The 27,997-nt window shown below is 36.3% G+C and overlaps 2 protein-coding genes across 3 annotated transcripts in view; one reads left to right on the top strand and one right to left on the bottom strand.

The window, feature by feature from the left end:
* The window catches only part of msi (RNA-binding protein musashi), a 1,174,907-nt gene that overhangs the window by 425,879 nt on the left and 721,031 nt on the right, over nt 1-27,997 (bottom strand). The gene's annotated exons all lie outside the window — the stretch shown is intronic.
* Nucleotides 15,687-23,846, top strand: LOC145667698 (uncharacterized). The gene is made up of 2 exons (XM_081735158.1): nt 15,687-15,937; nt 23,771-23,846. The coding sequence occupies exons 1-2, from the start codon at nt 15,687-15,689 to the stop codon at nt 23,844-23,846; spliced, it is 327 nt and encodes a 108-aa protein (XP_081591284.1).

Here is a 27,997-nt window from a genome sequence, read left to right as displayed (position 1 = left end):
TTACATAGAATATTGAAGGGTAGTCAAATTATGCAAAGTACTATTAGTTAGCCTAAGTATTCCAAATGATGTTATTCTACACTGTTCAAATGTTGACATTGTACTTTATTTTTAAGTTATTTTGAAAACTGAAAGGTAAACAGGAAACCCACAAAAACGTACCAAAGTATAGAAAAGTAAGCTAAGCTAGTGGTCCCATAACCCGCACATGTAATTTTCATTTCTCTTTCTAATGCTCACTAATCCTAAAATCCTATTATTTTCGTCAAGACTAATTTTAAGGACTCTTATTTCCTTAACCTTTTAATGCTGATTTTGTACATGAATTGGTCTTGAAATCAATCTCCTATCTTTCATCCGCTCTATTTCAAAGATCAACCTCCATTTTACATGAAGACTGCTAAATTTTCAAGAAGGTACACATCATGTGCTTTCACTATACATACGCAGGCATTAAGGAATGAAGAATTGCACAAATTTTAATTTATTATAACCAAATACGAAACTTCTGGTTAATTTGTTTTCTTTTCTTTCACCTAAATTTCGATTCATAATGCCTTAGATCTCTTCGCACAAACAAATAAAAACTTTTCCCTTTAAAAATCAATAAAGAACAAAAGCATCGCTGTTCAAGAGTTCCACTAAGAGAAACGTGTAAATAATGCTTTTCTTCTTCCACAATACAAACCACTTTCTGGAACAAAAGTGCAGCTGACGCGATATCGAGCACTGAAGCGACCATGTGTGCCAGTACGTAGGATCAGCAGAAGGAACATTATTTCCTCTGGATTTTAAAGAATAAAACATCGTTAATATAGTCATTAGCGGTTACGTAGTTTCACATGTATCTTACACATAAGTTCGAGGGCCACAAAAACTTTAACTGGAACATTACCCATGATACTCGTCATACATGTTACACATCTAATGTACTATTAAATGAATGTACTATTATACTAGACAACTTTATTATATTCGGCTTAACACGATACTTATCACAAATAATAATAATAATAATAATAATAATAATAATAATAATAATAATAATAATAATAATAATAAAGGCATGCTATTAATACTGAGTTCTAAAAAGGGAAGGTACTCAGAGGATACACGTCTATTTTAATGTGGACATTAGAGACAAAATAAAGAGGCCCGTATTTTGTTATATTGGCATCCGTGGGGTTTAAGGAGGCAAAACTCCCTCCAACTTCAATACTGCACCCTGCTTGTGGTATCGAAAACCACATAAATACATTTCCGATTTTAATGGAGCGTATATAGTAGACACTAGAGACAAAATAAACAGACATGTATTTTGTTATATCGGCAACCGTGGGGTTGAAGAGAGCAAACACTCTCCAACTTTAATATTACATCCTTTTTGTGGCAGCAAAAGCCACACAAATACATCTCTGATTTTAATGAAACTAACACAATGGACACTACAGACAAAATAAAGAGAACCGTATTTTGTCGTATCGGCAACCGTGGGGTTTAAGGGGGCAAACCCTCCGCCTACTTCAAGATAAAAGCAATTCTACACTTCGTGAACACTATCCATGGTTTATTGAACGAAGCTGTCACAATAATAGTACTCGTGGAAAAAATGTTGTAGACACAATAAGTGCTAGCACCAACCGCACCTTATGACTGCATCTTCATATATGTCACTTGTTCAGTTTTTTGTTCTTGTTGAAACAAAAATTAACAGGCATTTCAAATGCTGGTGGCTAGTTTACAATGCATCGCAATTTCTATCACGCATATTGAAATACAATTCGATGTCGTGGAGAAGAAAAGAAGAGAATACTCTATCGTTCTTGTTGGGGAAATACACATTTTGTAGCCACATACGGAAATGTTCCTTGGTAACTTCCTTGAATTACCGCGGTTGCCGATAACTCTATTTTGTCTCTAGAATCCACTCTATAAGTTTCATTAAAATCGGAGATGTAATTGCGTGGTTTTTGCTGCAACAAAAAAGTGGACAATATTAAAGTTGGAGAAGGGGTTTGTCCTCTTAATCCCACAGTTCCTGATATAACAAAATACGAGTATCTTTATTCTGTTCATAGTGTCCACTGTATGAATTTAATTAAAATCGGCATGAATCACCTTAGTACCTTCCCTTGTAAAACTTTTAGTAGCTAATATTACTTTTCTGCATTGAAAAAATTAAGAATAAAAAAACTGCAAACGTTATTGAATAACACTAATACTTTAGAAAGTAGCTTTCTTCCGTACATAAAATATCATTCCAACATCTTTTTTCTTTCTGCAGGAGAGATCTTTCTTGTCACACTGAGTATGTACTGAAATTGAAATATTTGAAAAAGTTTAACCTGGCCGGGATTCGAACGCGGGCCCGCCGAACAGAAGTTCAATACGCTAACCACTTACCTACCGCGTCACTTAACTTTTTACCTAAACTTTTAGCTAGTTAAAATCGTTGTATGTAAGACTATACAAACTGCTAATGCTCGTATGAGAAGACGTTCCTTATGAGTGTCACACTGACTTACTCGAGATTTCCTTCTTTAACTTAAAAGCAAGTTATATAGACCATCGTCAATGAGGAAAATATCATGAAACGTTCTTCAAGTTGAGGCTACCTCATCCTTTTTAACTGCTCCCGATTTACATTACTACTATTCTTCCTCATCGTAACTTCTAATTTCCAAAGAAGACCCGGCAGCATATACGCCGATCCCAAGAGTTTCAGTATTCGCGCGCTACCCTAGTCAGCTGTTTGAAGTTGGTCATGTAAAATATACGGAAAAATTTGAGCAAGAGAACAGAACCTAACCAACCCCTGCGTGGCTTCTAACCCGTTCCTACTACTACTACTACTACTACTGCTGCTATTATTATTATTATTATTATTATTATTATTATTATTATTATTATTATTATTATTATTATTACTTTTACTACGGATACGTATAGTAAAACTGCAAGCTTATTTTAATGAAAAAAGTGTTATGAAAATTTAAAAAATACTTGGGCAAGGTTTGAACCCACGCCAAAAACTATTTTTCATTAGTAGTACGTTGCCCTAGAACACTCGGCCATGTGGGCCGAGAGGAGTTGGTCTTAACTTCCACTATATGTAGGTCATGACGCTTGATGTCCTATCTGTATCGGCCAATAAGATCAGAGGATATCTAAAATTCTTGGAATCTCCCGCACACCAAGGTCTACGGGGTCGTTAGTTACGCCTCTGGGCCGTTCCATACACGACAAATTAATTAAGGGAACAATATTGACAAATCTGACAACAATATACGAATATATATTATTTCTAGTGCCCCTAATAGTAGACTTTTTTTTTTTTTTTTTACTGAAATGGGCCCACGACTTATTATTGTTTTATTTACCTTTAGTGTGCTGTTCTGCTTATGTAATGTAGTGAACCTGTTTGATGCTTCACTTATAATTTCATTTTAGTATCGTATATGGAGTAGACAATTTTGTCTTAAAATGGGAACCCCTCGAACGGCGGGGAGCTTTCCTGGAGAAGAAGTGGCCTCCCTGCCCACACAAGTTACGGCCCTGCGTCGTAGCAATCATTTTTTCTTAATTGGAAGGTATTGTTTACGTGATTGATTTTGTAATTCTGTTATTCCTTTATTATTATTATTATTATTATTATTATTATTATTATTATTATTATTGCAAAGTCGAGACTTGGCTACGTATTTTATATTTTAGAAATTTTCTGATTGGATTTCAAGTCTTTTTGTTGAATAATCAACACACTCTAGTTTAGGGGGTTTGGAGGAGGGAAATATCATGTTGCTTTTCATTTGTTTACCACCTGAAACCAAGCCTGGTTACTACATTTCACCTATCTGTATGTATGGGAAGTACCCTAAAGATTGTGATGATCATAAGAGAATAAGTGAATAAGTGATGAGATCAATGAACTTTGCGTATTAGCAAACATTTAAAGTATCAGGTTGTCAGAAAAGTCATGACGTATTTCGGTAAAATATGATAAATGATGGTTTGTGGATATATTAGAGTTATTCGAATCATGCAATAGTTTGTCATTAATAGGTAAGATGTTGAGCGTTTTGGGTAGTAATATTGCTCTTTGTTTGGTTTGGTTTTACAGATTTGATCAGAGATGGCGTGGGTCAATGAAAACTTGACTCACCACCCACCGCAACCCACTCTGACCGATGATCCACCACCCACCTTGGCCCACTTTGACCCGCCATGACTCACTCCGACCCACCACCCGCCATGAACCACTGACCCACCAAAACACATCGTCATCAACTCTGACATGATCCACGTCCTCTTTTCTACCGACTAAAGAGTTTATACTTGTAATAAAACCAGTTTGTCAAATTCTAACTAATCGGAGTTTGAATTTCTACGGTCAATTCCTCAAGCACCGCTCTGTTACAATAATGATGGATCTGACCTTTACGATATAAAATGGTAAAGTGTTTGTCATGGGCAAAATTACAATGAATTTCAATTAAATTATCATGGTTTAATTATTTCTTGTTGAATTATCGACACTTTTCAGTGGAAAAACGAATGAAATTTGAAAGTCCCAAATCAAGGTACGTAGACCAGCATACAGAAATTTACATTACAAATTTTGTGTCTATTTTTCTCAGAACTTTATGGGTTGATTGCCCTGTGCTCTAAGCGCTCCATACAATAAACAAGCCTTAGCGCATGGTAAGCATGCGAAGCACTGTATTTTTTGTTCAGTTGAGTTAATTTTGAGTTTAACGTCCTTTTAGCAGCGAGGCTATAAGAAACATGAGCCTACCCCATGCCGTAAACGTCGCCAACACCTAGTGGTCCACTTGCGGGTAAACGTCGATCGTCAATATAGAGACGAGTCGAAGGATTGTTGATAGTGTCCCACTGCCGGCAGGGATTTCTCGAGTCGATACAGATATCTCGCGCCGAAATGTTGAAGTTACCACCGCGTAGCAGCAAAAACATCGATTTGGTCCACGCTCCTTCGGTTTGTCGCGGAGAATCGCGAAGGGGCCAACACAAACTATCACTAGTCATGTGCAGCGGTTATTATTATATATTATTCTTTCCTGACGAATTGTTCCTAAAGTGAGCTCCGGGGGTCAAGAATAACCTCTGCCTCAAAATTATGAAGTGAAAAATCTTGAGTGCGATAATTGTATGAATTTAGATGGCAACTATCGTCGATCATTTAAAATTGAGTATGGGAGGACTATGAAATAAAGTAAATAGACATGCGTCATTTTGTTATAAAATTAGATGGCGAATGCATTTTATCTTATCCCAAACATTTATCGTCTCATATGTACGGTTACAAGAGCAATCTGAAAGACCAAATTAAAAAGATCTCTACGATTTATCCCTTTACAAACGACGTCTTCTTCATTGCCTCCGTGGCGAAGTCGGAAGAACACCCGCCCACGAATCATAAGGTTGGTGGTTCGAAACCCCTCTGGGGTACATTTTTGGTTCTTTTTTAGTGTTTTTAGACTCACCTTAATATAAACAAATCACACATATAGGCGATTTAACATATTTTGGGGAGTAATTTTGTGGTTCATTGGCGTTTTGTCGCGTCAGATGCTGTCTACAATGCAGTGAGCAGAGTGCGTCGTAGTGAGTGGTGGGCCACGGTGCATCGCAGGAGGTCACGGTGGATGATGGGTCGCCGTGGGTCACATGCTGTTGACCCACTGACCCACTCAGAATACTCGATCAATTTGACCCACTCCAACTCTGGATTTGACACCACAGAAAATGGAAGATCAAAAATTGCATGTTCACCATATTTTATTGTTTTAATTCAGGCAAAGGAAGAACGCGCGAATAGTATTTGTGATTTTTACTGTTTTCCATGTTCCTGTATTTTTGAACCTGTTCTTAAAGGAGTTAGTGGAAAAACTGTAAAAGTGAGTAAAACGCGTCAAAATAGGAAACAAGGTACTCAGAAAGGTTCGTTACATTAATTAACTTAAAAAATCTAGTGCCCTGAAACACCAGGTTCCAATCAATATAAGTATCTGTCCAATGCCGTGTGAAAAATCAGGGCCCGAGGCGAGAGCATACGGCAGCGTCTCCGTACATATAAGTTGTCAATTTAAAGTTGACTTCTCTGGACTATTCTTTCTGCATAATACTTTACTATTTTATCATGACTGAAATCAGAAAGTTTCAGCATTATTACACTGGAATTGTAAAAGTGTGTAATTACTGAATTCACTGCATCTCCATTTTTCCTTCTCTTAGAACAGTGATGTTTAGAGTAGTGGCTTAAGCGTTAGTTTCATAATGTTGGGGACGCGAGTTTGATTCCGGCTGTGGCAATTCATGAAATTTTTATAATCTACAAAACTGATACTTCTGATGTAAACTAACATGAAAAATATTCAATTTCTCTGGGTCTACGAGTTGAGACAACTTCCTTTACAGGTGAAATGCCAACAACAGAAAATTACGTCATCCGTATCAACTTCATTCGTAACTGTCTGGCAAGTAACGTATTTGGACAAGAATTGATCAATTCATAAGGGCTATACACGTCCTTACTGCTTACGTATGGGCCAAATATGAGTTCCAAGGAATTGTACCTAGCTGTGCACAAATTGCAAATAGTGATCGAAGTTACAACGCTAGTCACGGGAATGATCCTATTTAAGATGCCACCTCACCTTTCTACCTAGAAGAAGGACGAAACAAAATGCATTACTGTTATCAGCTAACAAATATTGATATTCCATTTCTTGTTGTCATAAAATGATAATTCTATCTGTAACTTATAAACGTAATAATATTATTGCGTTCATGTGTAAACCTAAGAAACATCTGACATACTCTATATCTTTTGTGTTTCTATGAATACCTTCAACTACGTTACTTTTTCTTTCCATTGTGGTAATACTACTACTACTACTACTACTACTACTACTACTACTACTACTACTACTACTACTAATAATAATAATAATAATAATAATAATAATAATAATAATAATAATAAAGGAATAACATAATTACAATACCAGTTACATAAACATTATCTTCCCATTTAGAGAAATTACTAATTACCACGACGGGATTTCAACCCAAGTAGTTGCAATCGGAGTTTCCTGGTTTCACAATTTTTTTAAAACAAATTGCCCCAACAGGAGTATTGTTCGCCTTTGGCACCTCATGTCCTTTCGACGTATTCCAAACACTACAAGAACACGAACACAGAAATACTGAGGCCAATTAAAATTCCGACCTTGCTCTTCAGAGGAATTCGAACTTCTAATGGATTGCGTCTCATAATCAGAAGCCGAACGCCCGGGATCACTCGGCTAGTGCCACCGGTTGAATTTGCCACAAACTCCTCATATGAATATAAGAAAATAAACTAGTAGTTATGGAACATAAACATAGAACTGTCTATTTCTACACGTGTTGATGCAATTCAAAGAATGTGAAAATAATTTCTGTCGCCTTTTCTTCTTTGGAAATTAGAAGTTATGGTAAAAAAGAAATGTAATGTAAATCGGGACCATCCGTGCCACCGATGACCAGCGCCGTAACTTAGATTCTTTTCTGGGGGGAAGCATTAATAAGCTTATTTGGACCCCCTAGAAAAAGTTGATTTGCTAATTATTGGGTCCCCTATCTCCAAATTTCTCTTAATCTTTATGGGCCCCCGGAGCCTGTGGGCCTTCCCGCATGGCAAGGTCTGCGGTTCCGTTAATTAGTCCCTGGGCCCATTCCATACATGACAAAATTATTAAGGGGACAATATTGATAAATGTCAAAGCCATACGAATAAATATTACTGAAATGGATCCACGACTCATTTTTGTTTTATTTACCTTCTGTGCGCTGTTTTGTTATGTATTGTAGCGATCCTATTTGATGCTTCATTTCTAATTTCATGTTCGTATCGTATATGGAGTGAGAAAATTTTGTCTCAAAATGGGCCCCCTCGAACGGCGGGGAGCTTATCTGGGGGGCAGTTGCCCCCCCACAAGTTACGGCTCTGCCGATAACGTAGGCTCAGCTTGAAGAACATTTCGTGATATTTTCCTCATTGAGCCATGTCTATATAACTTGTTTTTGAGTTAAACAAGGAAATCTCGAGTAAGTCATTAAGACACTCACACAAGTTGCTTATATTTTCTTATTTATATTTTGTTTATATTTGAATATCTTGTTTATATTTTTCCAGGAAACGACTTTAACTAGGTATTAATTTGGGTGGAATTTTAAATGGTGCAGTAGGTGAATGGTTAGCGCATTGAACTTCTATTTGCTGGACCCGGGTGCGAATCCCGGCCAGGCTGAAACTTTTTCAAGCGTTTCTGTTTCAATTTCAATTTCAATGCATACTCAGTGTGACAAGCAAGATCTTCTCTCCTCCAGAACGAAAAAGATGTTGGAATGAGGAGAATTGGAGAAGTTCTCTCAATGGAGGTAATCATTTACAAAGTTATTTCCAGCAGTTGTTCTAGATTTGATATTTTCGTCTACTTTCAAGCATTTTCTGATTCATATGTGGATCAGTGTTTTTATTTCTTTGAATATACAGTGTATAATGAAAAAATACATTATATACACAGCAATATTGAGATTAACATATGATGTTCATTGGACAACACACTCTAAACCACAGATATTGATATCAGAATGGAGAAACGTTACGTGCGTCATCTACTCACAATTACTTCCATACAGACTTGACTCAGTGCTACCAACTGCTGTCAGTGCCAAGAAAAGTTACGTGTAAGTTGGGTTGCATCTGTCTACGCGTTCTCAAACTGCAAAAGACCTGGACCCCAAGTAATGGTATTAGAGCACTTATAGGGGGAGATACTTTTGTGGCTGAGTGTAGCATTCTTAGCTTGGGGAGCTGCGCAGGAATGGAGCCTTTGACGATCAGGTCCGATAGGGTCCTAACACACTGTCAGGGTTTCGTAAAAGTAGTCACTATAGCAGATACTACCCCAGTACCCCACCAAACCATGACATTCATAATACTGGGACCGCTGAATTCTCGTAGTTTTCCCACGAATAATATGACATGTTGATGCTTACACTCTGCTACTTTGGTTGTTGGTTGAATTGGAGTTTAGCACCTCTTTCAACACCGAGGTGGACCTACATTTTTAAAGATGGAATCCAAACCTCTGTACCGCGTTCAAATTTCAATGCTCTCGCACTAAGAATCGAGCCCGGAACCCCTACACCAAAGGCTCGCGCGCTAGTCACTAGACCAGCCAGGGAGGGTTACTACAATTTTGGTAGTTGGATGACAGCTCGATTATGAAAACTCTCGCATGTCGTGAAGATTCATTTGTAACCACTTGGCAGAGCAACAGTGCAAGAGGCACTTGCATTTTATGACCCGCACTCACTTTATTAGAGGCAGTGGAAGAACGACTTATGCTTCTGTATGTGCCGACAGTTTCAAGTTGCTATGGTGTTACGATAAAAATTGAAACTTTCATCTCCCGTGCTTTCACAGATTAATGCCTGACGGAAATCCGATAAATTCTCACGTCCATTGTTTTCACAAGCTGTCGTTAATACTTTTTTGAAGCCTACTAATTAGAAGCGTTTTAAAAAATATTGGAGGGTAATTTGTCAACTTTATTCTACTAGCTATTGTGATCAGATTCATAATTACTTCATTTCGTTTTCATCACCTCACACAGCATTACTTTTTTTTGTTGTTGTTGTGGTTGTCATTTTTCAACATACAAGACCACTCACTACTGCTTGCCTCAAATGCGATTCCCAATATCAATTGCTGTCTCTATAATACCTATAGCCAGACTATTTCTCATCTGTCAGAATAATAACTTTTAATACGTTAGAGATTATATAATTTATTCATTTTGAAATGTTTAGTTATACACATAGGAAAAATGATCACAACAACATATGGTCTAGGCTGCCTCGTTACCACAATAGTGACTGAAACAGGTGAGACAGACGTTCATTCAGATTTAAAAGTTTTTATCTTCAGCTAAGAGTGGAACATGATCCTTAAATGAGGTGTTTCCAATGCTCGTATGTTAAATTTTCAAATTTTCTACTGACTGTTGTAAGTAGTGGATGATGAGAAGAATATTAGGGGGAACCACGTTTTCTGAAGATAAACATGTGTTTAACATACTGCTAAAGAGAGTAGTTACGATTCCGATACAAGACCTCTCTTACACAATTTCCCACTACACTTCGGCGATCTCATATAGCTGAGGAGCAGAGAATAATCGAATGTCTCAAACGAGAATAAGCGGGAAACTTGTATGCCTAAGGACAAATCTACTATAGAGTCGACAGATTGGACATAGGAAGCCTATGGAATGGTCGGTGAAGTCAACTGACCTTACACCTTGCCTCTATTAGTTGTAAGGCACATGAAGGAATTCGAGTATTTTCAACGATCTATAGAGGTACCATATGGAATGTACTTTTGTCTACAGTAAATATGATCCGAATATATTGATGTTTGTTTACCACCACTGACGACACTCGTGGAAAGGAGGCTTGAACGTGTTATGGCGATAATAATTGAAATAGAAAATACTTTTGTACGAAGCATGTTTTACCTAGGACAGGCCGTGACAGTTTTTACCGAGCAACAGACATTTTCGTCTAATCTGTCCCTGCGGTATCTTGCTAACAACGATTCCCAAACTAAGCTATTAAGAGGTCTTTCTATGTCCAAACTATGAGTTATTAAGATTTTTCTATGTATAATGTCGTGATTTTATAAATTCTAGTGAATATTCTCACTTTATATACATTATCAAGTCGGACAAACTAAACGCAAAAATCACTATTCTATCCAGAAAAGTTTACTATTAACAAGTTGCATTTCCTCACATGCTTATTTGATGTAGAAGGTTACTAAATAGTCATTATTTCCTCAACTTCTAAACGGCTGAAATTGACAAAAATTTACCTTTCCAAAAAGGAACTGGTAAATTATTTTTCTTTTATATTAAGGAAATTGAAAAGTCGAACATTGCAATTCAAAATACGAGAGTAATCACTACTGATAGTAAAATTTTAGAAAAAAAATGTAGAGCGATATTTAAATCTTGAGACCACAGAAATAACGTGAATTTAGAAATAAAAACTTTCAACTAATTTAGCCCACGCAAGATGGGTTCAATTGGATTATTTGAAAGATTATTACAATCTAACCTCTTAAATGCTTATTGACGCTAAAGAAAGAGCACAAAAAAGAAAAGAAAAAAGAATTGGGGCATAAAATTCTCTTCACTTATTATTTTCGAAAAGTTCCTTCTTCAGAAAGAAACAGAAAAAATCATTTGAAAGCTTTTATCCTTTTATTACTGTAATAATAAGTTATAAACTGGAAGCAAGGAAGAGATATATTTTAAGCCCCCTTGCAGCGAAACTTCTTCCTCAAAGCAGAAGACACTTGAGAGGTTCTCATATTCCTGCAATTAACTAGACCTCGCAATATCGACATTTTACGTCAAGAATGTTAATTAATATATTTTATTAAATGTAAACAAAAAATATATAATTTTGATGCAAGGAAGAAAGAATACACTTAATAAATCAAGTTACAATAATAAGTGAAATAATGTTAATTTTTTTTAAATCTTGAATTACCATTACATATTGAGTTAACTCTGTTTCTAGATGTTCTATAAGAAGTTTGTATCAGACGAATATTAACTGATATTTGCAAGTTAATGTCTATGCAATACACTTACATATTATACAGTTCTACAGCATATAGCTTTCTCCATCTAAGGCTACATATTACTCAAGTTCTAGAACACGTGGTGGTGTTCCTCACCTTAATTTTATATATATATATATATATATATAAGGGTACATATTACTCATTCCACCTCTGTAATTTACTGTTTTCCTATATAGTCTTTTGATTGGCACAGAAAGAAAGTGGCAATCCTCCTCCTACTCTAGTGGCCTAATCACCCCGAATAGTTATGTTCAGGTAAATTGACGAGAACCTGTTTTCGGACACAGTACTCAGACAAAATCTATACAAAGATTATGTAGTTGAATAACACTGCATAAGTGTCTAGCATAATAATACAGTAGTACCTACTCGTCTGGTAGTCTTCGACAGCAGTACGGATACAAAATATGTTACTAGGCAACATTTTGAATTTAGGTACTCTACTGAATAAGAGCAATTTGTTTTAATTTTTAATAAATTTCACTATGCGCAGTTGTGTTATTCACAAAAATATTCCTCATATTCCTGTCTGCTAACATTAGAAAAAATCTTCTCTTTGTAAGGGACGTTATTCTTTCTCTCTCTCTTTTCTTAAGTTTTAAATGTCACAGGATTCAAGCAAATTTATCACATTTTCCAGCGATCTTTTTGCTATTTGTACGTCTTTTAATGCACCGTTACTTAAAACACTTTTCACGTGAGAATGCTTTACTGGCCACCGTCCTCTTGTATCATTCGAAAGTAAATGTATATATCTTTTGAGCACATACCACTATACGCCTAATATATTATCAACTAAAATTCTGTTAATTTTATAATGTGTTAATAGAAGAGAATGTACAGTGTTCCACGAATAAAAATAAGGCCCATCTCCTCAAGAAACCAAGGCAGATAGAAACATGAAAACCTTCAAGGGACATAAAAAACATTATGCTGATAAGGAGAAACCCTATGAGGGCGCTCAAGAGGGTTACGGGGAGTAACTACAAAATTTTAAATAGAAACCTCCATCGTGTGGTACCTCGTAATCACGTGTATAGACCAGACCGTGTTCACAACCGACTCTAAATACGTACCACACGTTTAGCACTGTAGTAGTATTGGAAATATAAAACATGCACATTAGGGGTGCGTGGCTGTCACGTCTCGAAAATGTGCTGTAAAAGTGATGTCTCGACTCAAAAAATGTATATTTTTCTATCGGAAGAGCCGTGTCTCGATTCGAATTTTGTCAGGAAAATCTTGTCTCGACTCGTCTCGTGTGCATCCCTAATGCACATTGAACTGACACGCATAGAAAAAAGAGTACCGTAACATTAACGAAAATATGAACCTTCCGAGGCTCGAACCTCGGACTGCACGTATACTGAACGCACGCGTTACCACTGCATTACTGACGAACTGCTTGCTACTCTTGCGAGCGAGGAGATGTAGTTCATGAGGACGAGTTGCCCGTGGTGGTGCTTTGGTGTTGGACACACGTACTTGAGCAAAGTCACTCTGTTTACTCGTGCACCATTATCAGATGTGTTTTTCCGACCAACAGTGCGTTACATTACAACCCGGAGCAGTAGGTCTGAATGCCGTACACGTGTATCTGTGCTGGTGCGTTTGACCCTCCTCCATTGCAGACATAATGTGGTCTCTTGAACAGAGAACTGAAATTGTGTTACTCTTTGGTGCTACGAATCGTTCGTACAGTGCAACAGCATGGTTGTTCAATGAACAATACGTACAATCCGATTCTGTACGCCATTTATTATTCAATTTCTTTACGACACGCAGTTTGTCCCAAAGCTTCGGAATCATAGTGTTGCTACGGAGGAGACACAGATACAAGTGTTGGCGGAGCAAACTGTGCATGCTCAGCAGTCCATAACAACGGTAGCTAAAACCCGTACGGTGTGCCAGGCACAATGACATATAGAATCTTAAAAAAAAAAAAAAATCTATCCATACAAACTACGTATGGCCCAGGAGTTAAGTGAACATAATCCCGATATGCGTATCGAGTTTTGTAAGCAGATGTGTGAGGCTTTGGCACGTGGTACCATTGTGTTGACAAACGTGTGTTTCAGCGATGAGAGTACATTTTACTTGAATGGAAGGTCAACAGGCATAACTGCTGATACTCATGTATTTTGTATTTTGTATTGCCGATGCTCATGCATTTTGTGAAGGCAACACGCAACACCCACAGTTGCTGAATGTCTGGGCGGATATCTTCGGTAATCACATAATCGGGCCCCTCTCCATCGATGATTACGTGCTCATCGGCACGCATGCTGATCGGCATAGTCCGATTTTCGTGCACATCCCCACGGTATTTTTATCTTCGAATTTCATCGTGCTCATCCCCACGCTACCAGCTGTCAAGTGCGGACACCTGGCTTCGTGCCTTGGGGGGTGGGGGTGGAAACCTTGTTGTCATCTCGACGTTCCCAGAGGCCAGGTGTACACATTTGATTCCGTGACCTTGGTGCTGGGGTGGGGGTGAAGAAAACTATAAAAGGCCAAAACATGATACTGGGATTACGGTACCACATTGATCTGCAATGGAGTTCGCAAGGACCGCTAAGGGGCAAAGAACTGTTACTGCATGAAGGATATCAGTATCATTTCCAGAGGAAGAATAGAGATTCTACAACATGGGTAAGTGAAAATCGTTAATATTTCCATAAGCCAATTTTGAAAGTTGTAAACAGAAGGCTTGAGAGTTTATAGTATGCCTGGAAGTTGTAATTACATTTATTTTGGAAAACTTTATTAATAAAATCCATATGTATTATTATTATTATTATTATTATTATGATTACTTGGGTTTCCTCTCCCGAAGAGCCTAACAGCTGGTAAGATTGTGGAAGGAGAGTGTTTCCACATGTATTATTATTATTATTATTATTTGGGTTTCCTCTCCCGAAAAGCCTAACAGCTGGAAAGATTGTGGAATGGTCCTCTGGACCCGAAGAGCCTAACAGCTTTACCAGATTGTGGAAGGAGAGTGTTTCCATATTATTATTATTATTATTATTATTTGGTACATTTATGAAGTAAAATGTAATTAATTAAATCTGCATCTTTCTTTCAGTTATGTGTGAAGAGAAGGACTTCGAACTGTCCTAGCAAAGTGAAGTTGGTGGAGGAAACAGCAGTTGTAGAGAGAAATCACACATGTATCCCAGACGTCGCCGCTCGCGAGATAAGAAAACGACTCGCAAACTGCAAGAGAAGAACAGAAGAAGAAATATTTACAACGGTAAGTCAGATCTTCAAAGACGAAATGACAGTACCAGTAAACCAAGGTTTAGGTTTGGTAACAACAATTCCAATGTACAGCGACAAGAAAGGCTATTTGAACAAAGCAAGAAGAAAAGCTCTCGGCTTGAAACAGGACACACCAACGCCTAGCAACATCTCCTTCCCTGACTATATTTTCCTATTTGAGGATGGATCCTCATTCTTGCAATACGACAGATTAGAAGAAGACAAAAGGATTTTGTGTTTCGGTTATGAGGGTTTAAGACGAGCACTGAAAAACAGTGAGGAATGGTTCTTGGATGGAACTTTTAAGAGTTCCTGTAAACATTTTGCACAACTATATACCTTACATGCTGATATTGGAAGTATACATAGCAGTACATCGGTCTTGCCCGTTCTTTATGCATTGCTGCTCGACAAACGTGAAGTCACATACAGACATCTGTTTTCATTCGTAAAATCATGGTGTAGAGCTAACCCAAAATTGCTCAAAGATTACTTCGAAGCAGGAGCTGTGAATGCTCTGAAGGCTTTATTCCCCGCTGCTCAGATCTCAGGGTACAACTATCACTTTAACCAGGCAGAAGGTACAGACTCTCGGCATGGTGGAGGAGTACATAAAAAACGAAGATATACGCAACCGTGTGCGGATGTGTGCTTCTTTGGCACTTGTGCCTCTGGAGTGCGTTGACGATGGTTGGTCATCATGGAGAACTGTCTAACAGGAGAAAAGGTTGAGGCGCTCAACGAGTATTTTATTGAACACTGGTTGGAGAATGCTAACGTACCTAGAAAAATGTGGAACTGCAGTGGGCAAAGGCACAGGACGAACAACGTCGTTGAAGGTTGGCATCATCGATTGAACAGCATCATATCAAAAAATTCACCGCATCTCTTCTGTCTCATAAAGGTGTTGAAAGCAGATGCCATATCCAGTTTCCATGTCTTTAACAGACAGTAAGTGTTTGCCAACAACCAGAAGAGGAGAAGGTTGACATATATGAAGCTGGATGACAGGATAAATCAAATAATGGAAAATTTGGGAGAAGATAGTGACTTGAAGAGATGTCTCAGGATATTGAGGTACGTGCATAAACTTGAGTAGGCTAGATATTCTAATGTGTAAATATTCATAAGTTTGTAGCCATGTATTATTTTCGACAAGGTGCAGTTAGTACGGATATACTCGACAAGGCTCCTATCGGAGCCGCCTAGGGGTGTGGATCGAATGCGATGTAATTATGTAGTCATTACTTTTTTCCATATTCTTCAGCGGCATGTTATAGGTCGTCCAGACGTATCAACATACATTTTTATATGTTTTGCATAAGTTTGTATCCAAACTAAATTTTGTAGCTGTGAAGTGTTGCTTGAATATGCGTTGTACTGATATGGTTTAATTTTAATATTTCATAAGTTTGTAGCCAATTGTATGTAGTTATTAAGTTTTGCATGAATGTGCGTAATGTTGTACTGGTTTTGTTTTATTTTCATATTTTATAAGTTTGTAGTCAGTTTCTTATGGTCAGTTCCCTTTTCTATGTAAACAGTTATCCACCCCTCTGCGCACCTCGCCTCAGGAAGCGTGCGGATTAGGACGATAATAAATAAAGATAAAAATACCGTGTGGATGTGCACGAAAATCGTACTGTGCGGTTGTGCACGCGTGCCGATGCGCACCACACCTCATCGATTGAATGTTAACAGGTGAGAAGTATCTGGCGATGTTGCAATACTTGATTGTCCCATTGATTGTGGAGGCAGCAAAAGATAATAAGCAAGAATTTGGAAGGATTCCGCCTGTTTTTCAGAGTGACGGCTGTCCTGCCTATTTTCACCGTCTTGTGTGTGACTATTTGAACGGTGTGTTTCCGCGACGCTGAATTGGTCGTCGCGACACCATTGAATGGCCACCACTTTCGCCAGATCTTGCTCTACCCGACTTTTTTCTCTGGGGCCATTTGAGGACGATGGTGTTTCGCACACAGCCCAACACATTGTGGAGTTGCGCCAATGCATAGTTGATGCCTGTCATTCCATACCGGTAATGATTTTTATCTGTGCTCGAAAGGAGTTCGTCCAACATTTACATTACTGCCAGGAGGTGGGCGGTGCACAGTTCAAACATTTCCTGCATTAATGTCGTATGTCCCACATGGTACCATGTTTCTCTCTGCTTACAGCATTGCAACGTTTCTTCGACCGTACTTTACGAATGGCCGCCATGTTGGCTAGGGACCCGCTAGCGACATGTAGTTTCCAGAACTGGTCTCTACACGTGACTACCTTTTAAACGAGGTACTACACGATGAGGGTTGCTATTTAAAATTTTGTAGTTACCCCCGTAACCTTCGTAGCCCCCCCCCCCTCATGGAAATTCTCCTTATCAGCATAATGCTGTCTTTTATATCTCTTGAAGGTTACAAAAAGTTTCTTGTTTCTATCTGCCTTGCTTCCTTCAGGAGACGGGCCTTAGTGTTATGCGTGCGTGGAACGTACTTCGACCGCACTTTACGGATGGCCGCCATGTTGGATAGGGACAAGCTAGCGACATGCAGTTTCCAGCACTGGTTTCTACATGTGATTACTTTTCAAACGAGGTACTACACGATAGGGGTTGTTATTTAAAACTTTTTATTGAGCCCCTGTAACCCCCTTGCGACCCCCTCATGCTGGATTCTCCGTATCAGGATAATGCTGTCTGGCTGTCTTTTATGTCCCTTGAAGGTTACAAAAGATTCATACACGGTGGTCCAAAAGTAGGCATACAATTCCGTACTGATCAACTCATTGTTTTTAATATCATTTGTTATTGTTATCCATAAGGTAGACTTAGTTTCTTTATTATTTGTTCTTAATGTCTTTTTACTTATATCTTAAACCCTTCCACTACTATTTATTTTTTGAATTCTGATAATTGAAGTATAAGTTATAAAAGTGTATTATAGATGGTTTGTCATTATATAACTTTCAAAACATCAATATAATAACCCTACGTAATATTACAATAGTTTAAATTTTATGAAGAGTGTCGCTAGTTATTTTGGGATTTGGCACAGGGAGGAAATGACGAGCTAGACTCGTCATTTCAGTGGAAGGGATTAAGCTTGGAACAGTCGAAGCAAATAAACCTATAAGCTAGAAGTTATATTTGATCAATGCAAAGGTGTATACCTGCTTTTGGGCCACCCTGTATTTCTATCTGCCTTGGTTTCTTCTTAAGGAGACGGGCCTTAGTGTCATTCGTGGAACGCACTGTATATGCTATTACTTTGTTTGGAAAATAATTGAAGAATATCAAGAATATTTAATAATAAGATCTATATAAGGTTTTAAAACTTGTACAAACTTCTTTACTGTATTAAATTATATAAGCTAATATTTATATTGTAATGTCTATTGGTAGAGTCAATACGGTAATAGTCCGGGATGGGATACGGAGAAAATCTCGCGGCCAAAACATCGCCGCCCAAAACTTCGCGGGCCAAGACCTCGCCACCCATAACCTCGCGGGACAAAATCTCGCCAGGCCAAAACCTCACGTAGCTAAAACCTCGCCGCCCGAACCCTCGTGGGCTAAATTCCCGCCGGGCCAAAACCTCGCGTCGACAAAACTTCTCCGCCTTAAACCTCGCGTGGCCAAAACCTCGCCGTCCAAAATCTCGGGTGACCAAAACCTCGCCGCCCAAAACCCCGTGAATCAAAATCTCGCCGTCCAATACCTCGCGGACCAAAATCTTGCTTGGCCAAAAATTTGCGGAATGAAACCTTTCCTTAAAATTTACTCAATGAGTTTCTTAATATGCAATTCCATATTACAACTAATAATAATAATAATAATAATAATAATAATATATAAAACATCGGGTGTGGGGGTTTTCTTGGGGTATTCACGTTTTTTTCCCACTTTCTTCATTCCACCACTTCCTTCATCCTGATCATCTACGTCTCCTTTAACCTACATGACATAATCGAGGGACGTAAAAACTCAATATTATTTCATACTTTCATAAATATTATTCGATTTTGTTAGAATTTCTTAAGGTCACCGTGAAAGTGAAATAAAAAACTTCCCAGGCTCAAACTACATCTATATTGAAAATTTTATCGAGACAGATCGGGTGGTTGAAGAATTATTAAGTTACAAACGCAGCCAATTTAATTTTTATATATTTCTATATATTTCCCCCTTTCCCTCCGCCTTCTCGTCAAAGTGAAACGATAAATCCATCCCGGGCGGTAACCTGATCTGTCTGGCAAATTTGATCGAGATTATTCTCTTGGTTCAAGAGTTATTAAGTTTTATTTATTTTTTTATATATCTCCCCCTACACTTCATTATGCCGTCAAAGTGAAATTACATAAGACATCCCAGGCTCGAACCTCATCTATGTTGAAAATTTGATCGAGATCGGTTGTGTGGCTCAAGAAGTATGTCGTCACAAACATAGTAATTTTCATTTTTATACGAGATATACAGATTTTCAAAGCACGCGTTAGAATATTTTCTTGTCATTATTTTAATGCAATTATGTGTTGTTACAAAATATATACATATAGCAATATATAGAATCCAAGCAATCGTCGTGACGAGATTTTATACTGACGATATTTCTTCCCAGGCAAGATTATGTCCCGCGTAGTGTAGACCAGGCGAGATTCTGTGTCCAGAGATCAGGACCGCGAGGTTTTGGCGGCGAGATTTTGGGACGCGATGTTTTGGCAAGGCGAGGTTTCGGCCTGGCGAGATTTTGACCCACGAGGTTTTGGGTGGCGAGGTTTTGGACAGGCGAGTTTTGGCCTGGCGAAATTTTGTCCCGTGAGATTTTGGGCGGCGAGGTTTCGGCCCGGCGAGATTTTCGGCCGCGAGGTTTTAGGCGGCGAGATTTTAGCCAGGCGAGGTTCTGGTCCGCGAGGTTCTGGTCGCGAGGTTTTTTACCCAAACCGTCCAGGATTAGCCCTTCACCAATTTTATTATAAAATAATCCTGTATGGATTAATTACAAAGTTTCTTTGTAAAGGTATAAAATAAGCATTTCAATATTAGTCCTCAGGACACGAAAAGTGGCTTCGGTTGATGGTTGGAATTAGGTAGGTACGGATAACCCTTTTGCCCAATGCACCTACCGGAGATTTTGTGGGTAACAAAATTCCTTTATCCAATGCGACCTCAGGAGCGGATGTTGTAGGGTAAGTGATCAGTCGTCAACTGATAATTTGGTCCTCTCCTGGTCTCTCTTTTTTTTTATAACTGATTTTTGGGTGTTTCGTCCATTTTTGGATTTCACCGCGTTGGCTTCTTGCCTTCTTGTTTTCTTCTGTATCGTCTGCTTTATACACAATAGCACGTGTTTTACAATTATAACATATGCTTGCAGAAGTAATATACACTGAAAGGTGGGGATCCTTACAATATACTCTATATTTGTTAGCAGACCCTATTTAGGTATTTCACACCCCTGGGTCGAAGCTAATTTTGCATCCCTAACTTGTTCTATTTAGTTATGTATAAGAAAAAACGAACTGACAAAACTCAAAACATTACATTCTGTGTCTAGGATACAAAATAAAAGTAATTTGAAAACTCGGTCGCGATATGGTGTCAACGCTGTTTCCAGCATAGATTTCCCTTCAGTTCCTCTATCGTTGATTGTCTGTTTCTTCCGCAACTCACATTTTAATCCTGATTTTTTAAATTTTGTTGCTCCTCGAAATCTTCCGCTCTGGGCCTGGCATTCTGTTGCCCGTGCGTAAATAGAGCCTGGCAATGAGATTCTCAACTATAGTGTGCGCTATACAACTCATTTTAATTTTATTTTATCTATCTTTTCCTCATTAATGTTTACCCTAAAAGGACCACAAGGGCAGACCTTGAGAAATACTTGTAGTCCACAAACTACAATTTGAGGAACGCTGCTTTAATGGCGAGAGTTCTGTTATATAGATACTGGAAATTTCTACTTTGCTTTTTCGCAGACGTACACGTAGTTTAAATTTCAAACATAGTAATGCAGCCCATGTTTATTAATAAAAACGAAAAAGAAACAACTACAAACAACGAAAGAAAAATAAAATCTATAAAAACTCTACCAGTGAAATAATTAATAAATCACATGTATGACGTCAAACATTTGGCAACGAGCCACTGAAGAAAGAGAAATGTCTCGAGAACACTAACAATTTTGCTAAATATGCGAATTTTGTAAGTTCTATTAGGACAGAATATTATACTGCTATACTTGTGGTATTATCATATGATGTATTATTATAGAGGACGAGGAGAAATCACAATAAAGTGTTCGTAGAATATTAAGTAATTTGAAAACTCTTATACCACATTTCATTAGACATTTTAGTTAGTAATGTAATTTTTTAGGTTCCAAGTGAGCAATCTACATCTGTCAAACAAGTGTAATGCCACAGTGCAATTTCATATATAAAATTACTCGGGAGATGAGCAATGTTTCAGATCTTCAACATTTTGTTTCGATCTCAGAACCACAATGAGATACATTATTAAGTTATAAAAATTTGTATTTTTTATACAAAAATAATGCAAAACACGTCAGTACAACCACAAAAAAAAAAAAAAACCTGCAAAACTGTGTCTATCTCTGTGTGTTGTTTTGTCTCGACATTCCAGAGCATGTTGAGAAATACAGCAAAACAGTCTTCAACCATACGATTACCCTTATATGGAAATCTACGGGGAAAAATTAGAATATTTAAGAAGAAAACAATTAAAACAATGAATTCGTGAGAAATCAAACGATGTACGAAGATTCTCAAAAATATTGTTTAAAATCGGGGAAAAACATCCCTATTTGTGTGGAAGTAATTTCATTCTAGTCTTAATTTTATTCCTGGAATTTGACCTCTTACCTATCAATATTCAAAACTCAGATTGAACTGAAATAATACTGTCTTTCAATTAACTTCTTGTAACAAAACTCATTCTACAGTCAAATGTCTAATGATGTGATCCAATGAACAGTATTTATGTTTCAGTTGACAAACAGTTGTTTATGTTTCAGTTGTTATTTAATCCAACCTATAACTTTAAGAAATCTCAAGGCCATAGAAACAAAAGCTTACCGTTGGATGTTTTATTTTGCTAAGCCAGTCAGGATAGTTTCTATCCACCTCAAGAAACATTATTCTTCCATCGTCTTCTTATTCTACCTTAAGATCTCTTTCTTAACGCAATTCCAACTAGATAACTACAAACACGTATTTTCCATTCAACCGACGTATCTTGACCACATACACATTTCGAATCTTCACAATAGGCTCTGGCTACAAATATCCACGGACAAGAAGACGAGTCTTAGGGAAAAGAGCTATTTGTGGTTGCTTAGTTTAATGAGCTCTTGTGAAACAACTTATAGCACAAAATCAACATTATTCAGGAAAGACAGATATCTACCGTGCATACATTTAAATTTAGATATACTTAAATCTGTCCAAAATCAAAATTTTACTTAAATGCTTCTACGAGTACACACTCGGTGTATCATCGCTTAAATTTTCCACTGTCCCACATCGTTTAAATTTTACATTCTACAATATAACTTGAAATAAACTTATTATTCCTTTTTTAATGTAATGCATCACAAACAGAATAAATAAATTTATTAGTTATTCTGAACTTTTAAAAAATACCATATACTTCTAGAAGTTCATTTCAAATATTTTTGTGTGTGTTTTATTGCACTTTATCATGTCTACGTACAATCTGTGTTTTTCTGAAGTATTAGATACATTTAGTCATTTTTTGTATAAATACCATACCTTACTAAATATTGGCAAGTCTAAATTTAAAAAGTTATTTTTACAACTTCCTATATAGTTTGATATACTATGTTGCTCCGTTTCTTAATAAAGTGCATTTTAAAGAACATAAATGGTCTGTAAAACAGTAAGGAATATGAAATTTTAACTTGTACAACACACAACTGGTACCGGTAGTGATTTGTAAACACAAGATAAACTGGAAACAAATAAGTTTATTAAAAGTCAAAATGGAAAAGATTTTACAAAAGCTCTCCCCAAATTTTTCAAACTATGCCCTAAGCAAGTTTCTCTTCTGTGGTCCTTATGTTTACAAGGAAATTCAATTTCCGTGGGAGCATTCCGACAATCGACACTTCACGTTCACCGCTAAGGCTAGAGATCGATGAAACCAACGTACTTTGTTGAACTGAAGATCAGAATGGAGATTCTAACCCGATATGCAAAGCACTGAAATATGCAGAACTTTCATTGCATAAAAAATGTAAATATTAACCATGAAACAAAATGAAAGTTATGTAATTTACCTAAAAATGAACACCGAATAGGTCTGTTTAAACTGAAATATATGTATTAGCAGTGTTGTAGTGTGTTACAATCACTTTATGATTGTAAAATCTATTTTAAAAAACTATATGAAGTGAAGAATAAAAATAAAGCTAACCCATAGTAACTCGTGGACAACAGCAAGGTACTTCATCATTGATGGTGAGGTATCTGAGAAACTGATGCACATATTAATTTTAAATAAAACTTTGGTCTGACAAAATAATAGGAAATAAATGTACATTAACCAATGAACCTGGCAAAACGTGAAATGTATTTACAGATAGTTGAAGAATTTTTGCTTACATGTACCGATACGGTGTCTCAAATTAACTAAATTAAATTCTACTTCAAAGAAGATTTGAATTCTATTAGAAATGTACATACTTGATTTGTTTAGAGAATGAAAAAATAATGTATAATTTAGTTTCGAATATAGTGTGTTATTTTCAGGAAGTATTCCGAGGGCAAAGGAGTTCTGAAGGCTGTGGAATTACGGTATACCGGTATGATATCCTGCATAGAATAACTAGGTAGTGAATATTATAAAACATATTTTACATATTATCGTGACATGGTTATAAACCTCAAAGATGGCGAGAAAAAATAATGCAAGCCAAGGAAAACTAAATGTTACCTATATAGACTGATTTTTGTTTGTAATTCTACCTTAGAGAAAGGTAATATTCACGTATATTTAATTCAGATGCGAATATTGACTGTGGATAATACTTGCTTAATAAAAAAAGTTTAACGTAATACTGTCAGTTATAGGTTGACGATGTTGGTTCCTATCATGAACTGCTAAGACTTGAGTTGTCATCGCAAAGGGATTTCCTTTGATCACATAAATCGCTGTTAACCTCCCGCTGTATTACGATACATACATTTTACTCCAACGTACTTTATCTGTCATACCTTTGAATAAATACTTGCACAGCTTAAACATTTTGAAGTGTCGTAAGGTTAGTTTTGAATGGTCCGAGTTTTATCTGATTAACTATGGTTGTTATTACACATTGGGATATAAATGATGTGATATCTATTCTAAGACTTAGATATACTTAATAAAGATAACGAATAATATATATGTATAAATACTTATGCTATGTGCAAGAGATTACTAATGAAATGAAAGGCTACGAAATAAATATCACACATAAACAAATGAGGAATGAAATAATTATTATCTATGAATTACACATGGAATTATATAACCGTACAAGCTTGTTATAAATGAGATTAAAACAAGAAATGAATATTGAAGACTTAATAACGATGTTAGAAAAATAATATTACGCAACGTGTCCTAAGTAATTAATGAGATTACGTGTCTTCAGTTTATTTCTAAAATTCGCCGTATTACTTCACTACGTCATAGGCATAATAGATTCCGTAATACTGTTATACATTATCACTTGCATAAATGGACAATCTTCACATCTGATAATTTTACATGAGTACCACTCAATCTACCTTTGGATCTTCTTGTATAAAGTAAAAAAAAAACTAATTCTGACCAAAGCATACACTATTTAATAAATAATATCGTTATAGTTTCGGCAAAGATACTTTGTCAAAATTGTAACGATATTATTTACTAAATATTATATTCTTTGGTCAGAATTTTTTTTTAAATTTTACATTTGTTTTATTATTATTATTATTATTATTATTATTATTATTATTATTATTATTACTCAGTTGCCTTCCGATTTGTGCCTGATCCTTCAATGATACATATTCGATTCTGTATTCTGTTATTTTTATATTTATTTTTTTAAAGCGTTGATGGAATAAATCTAATTTTACGGTACAAATTTTATTTTGCAATAGTATTTTAATGATGCTATTGTTAAATAGTGTATCGTATTATTTCATTTAGCATAGTTTAAATATCTTTAGGACGATTAATCGACTGATATTGCAACTCGTGCCTGAAGAACCTTCAAAGCACTCCAACTTCAGAAATTACCCTTCCTTGAGTTTGAGAATGAAATCGAAGTAAATAATGGAACGATGGAAAGTATCACGTCTAGGTTTCGCAATAAATACCACTACGTTCTAAGATTTGAAAACGGCAGTGAGATGGTAGGAAAGAAGATCCTACCTGTATTATCTGCTATTCGTTATCCTAGTAGTTGAATGATCCATAAATTTACAATTTTTTGAATAAATGCAATGAAGTGACAGTAATAATAATGAGAAATATTTTAATTTTGAATATACTTTCTTACTGTTAGTTTATTGTGCATAATAATGATGAAAAGTGTTAAAATAGATATAGTTTAATGAAATGAATTACAAGTACTCAAGTAACAGTACAAAGACAAGTTACTTCAGAGGTTTAGTAATACATTCATGAACAGTAGCTAAAAGGAACTTGGGAATTATGGAATGATATTTTCAGTTTTCTTTCTACTATTCAGTTCATTTAGTTACTATAAACATCTACTATAGCTACACGTTAAGTTTTTTAAAGCTGCATTATCACGCATAATAATCGAGATCATTTTTACTATGATGAACGCTCAAAACATAGTAAAAGTCCTTACAATTTAGGATTTTTGGAGATTCCAACCCGAAATGGAGAGACAAGGGGAAGTTTCATTATTATTATAACTATTTTGTGTGTATTTTTGGATATTTGGCAATGCAGGTATAAAATATGGTAGATAATATACTTTGATATACATAATATGGATAGTAAGACTATCCATGGCTTTGGATTGATTATTTTAATAAAAGAAACGCTGACTAAAGCTTAAAACCCACTTTATTTTAAATTATAATTTGTAACGCATGGATGATATGGATGTGTAATCCATGTGATCGAACTCAAAATAACGAGAAAAGGCAGAGCAATTGTAAAGCATTTTCATTCTTTTCAACTGTTCAACATTCACGCAAAAATTGAGTTGTGGTATGCGATTACTTTTGTATCTTGACAAGTCGCCAACTAGAATCTTAAGTATATCATATCATTTATTTTGAAGAGTTTGAATTTCAAGAGGAAAAGAATGGGAAAATATATTCTGTATATAAAAACTAACAAAAAATTCGTGGAATTTATAAACGCAGAAGAATACTTTATGTACATGATATTTTGGTCGAGTAAGTTTCAAAAATCTCGCATTCTTTGAGACTGAACTCCAAAGGGTAAAAATTTTACTATTATTACAATTTTTATTTTGAACAGCCACGAAGTTTTGTATATGAAAATTTCTTGCTACTTAGAGTGCAATACTTGCAGATTCAATATGCAGGACGCACAGGGAGGGGAGATTTTAATTTTATTAGCATCTCTTTTCTACGATAAATTCTGTGTACGTGCCTTATGGTACACAATACAAATACCTTATTTACAGTCTACTTCATTCATGCAAAGTCCGTTATGAAGGGGACGTTATTTTATTGTTACCACTTTTTATTGAAACGTTGGCTACAAACGCACGGAATTTTGTATATGTGAACTTTCTACTTTAAAGGGTATGAACCCGTTCACTTGGTTGGATGTAATATAGAGAACCTGGAAAGAAAGGTACTCAAGGTGAGAAGAGAACGCGAAATATTGTCCGGAGCAACACTTCGAAGATTTGATTTTCCACAAAAATTATTTAGTTGGCTCAATATTTTTTTTAAAAAAACTTTCAAATGTTCGGTTATTTTTCTCTTCAAGGAGAAACATATTCTCAGATACACTTAAAAAAATAATATAGAAAGGTACACTACATGTAAATTTTATTCCCTACTAGCATTTAATTAAATACAATATACTGTAACTTGATTTCAGTCGCGCAACAGGCAACGCACTAAAGGCTCATTCTAATTATACTTCATCTATTATTTCAAAACTTTCCTACATATACTTTCATTTACACATGATATTTTATCCTTAATGGGAACACTATAATTGCAGAACTATTTTCTTCTCACGATCCCCCTCCTATCATTCATTTCAGAGTATGCAACGGCTGAAATGATTCGGTGTGAATCACTTTGAAAGCTCGTATTTTCTATAAAGATAGCTTATAATCAATCAAACAAAATAGATTTATTATTACGACAACAATATTAAAATGTATCGTACTTTTGCACCTTTACAAGACACATATTGAATATTGGCAACGACACGGAAACTACCCTGTGACCATAGCTATATGTTTGTGTGAATTTGGTAGTATGTTGATACTACGTTCAGAATTTTACAACAGCCAAAATTTTAAACTTCTTAGTAATATTACCAAAATTACTACCACTACAATAAATAACGTATGAGAAATTTCCAAGACATTAACTTGATAAACGCCAGACTTGGATAATGCATATTATATGGCGTAACACACATCGTAGATAATGAAATAGTGTTGCATAGTGTTACCATTCTTCGGTTCTGATCGCTAGAACTATTTTCAGTGTGTAGCGTATTGTTGTCAACAGCAATGTCACTTCACATTTTGCAGTAAAAGACAGGAAAAAAAAGGTTACCACATAGCATGCCACCGCAACATCATTCAGCATTTGATGGCTTTTCGAATGTTTACTACTACACCCAACATTCACTCGCTATATCGATTAACAATTCCCAATTGATGGAATGTGGTTTTATCACTTGAAAAGATATTAGAGTGGGGAGGAAAAACGTCATTGTCCTCGACAGCGAATTTATGCAAAAGTTGA

The sequence above is a fragment of the Thermobia domestica genome, chromosome 13 (assembly GCF_964235325.1).
Source record: "Thermobia domestica chromosome 13, izTheDome1.hap1.1, whole genome shotgun sequence".
NCBI lineage: Eukaryota > Metazoa > Arthropoda > Insecta > Zygentoma > Lepismatidae > Thermobia > Thermobia domestica.
This window is presented reverse-complemented; position numbering and strand designations above follow the sequence as displayed.

Bases quoted from the DNA above. Each gene is read 5' to 3' on its own strand.
- LOC145667698 (XM_081735158.1), top strand. From the start codon at position 15,687: ATGGAGAACTGTCTAACAGGAGAAAAGGTTGAGGCGCTCAACGAGTAT. The intron at 15,938-23,770 runs GTAAGTGTTTGC...TGTTATTTTCAG, and splicing joins TTCCATGTCTTTAACAGACA to GAAGTATTCCGAGGGCAAAG.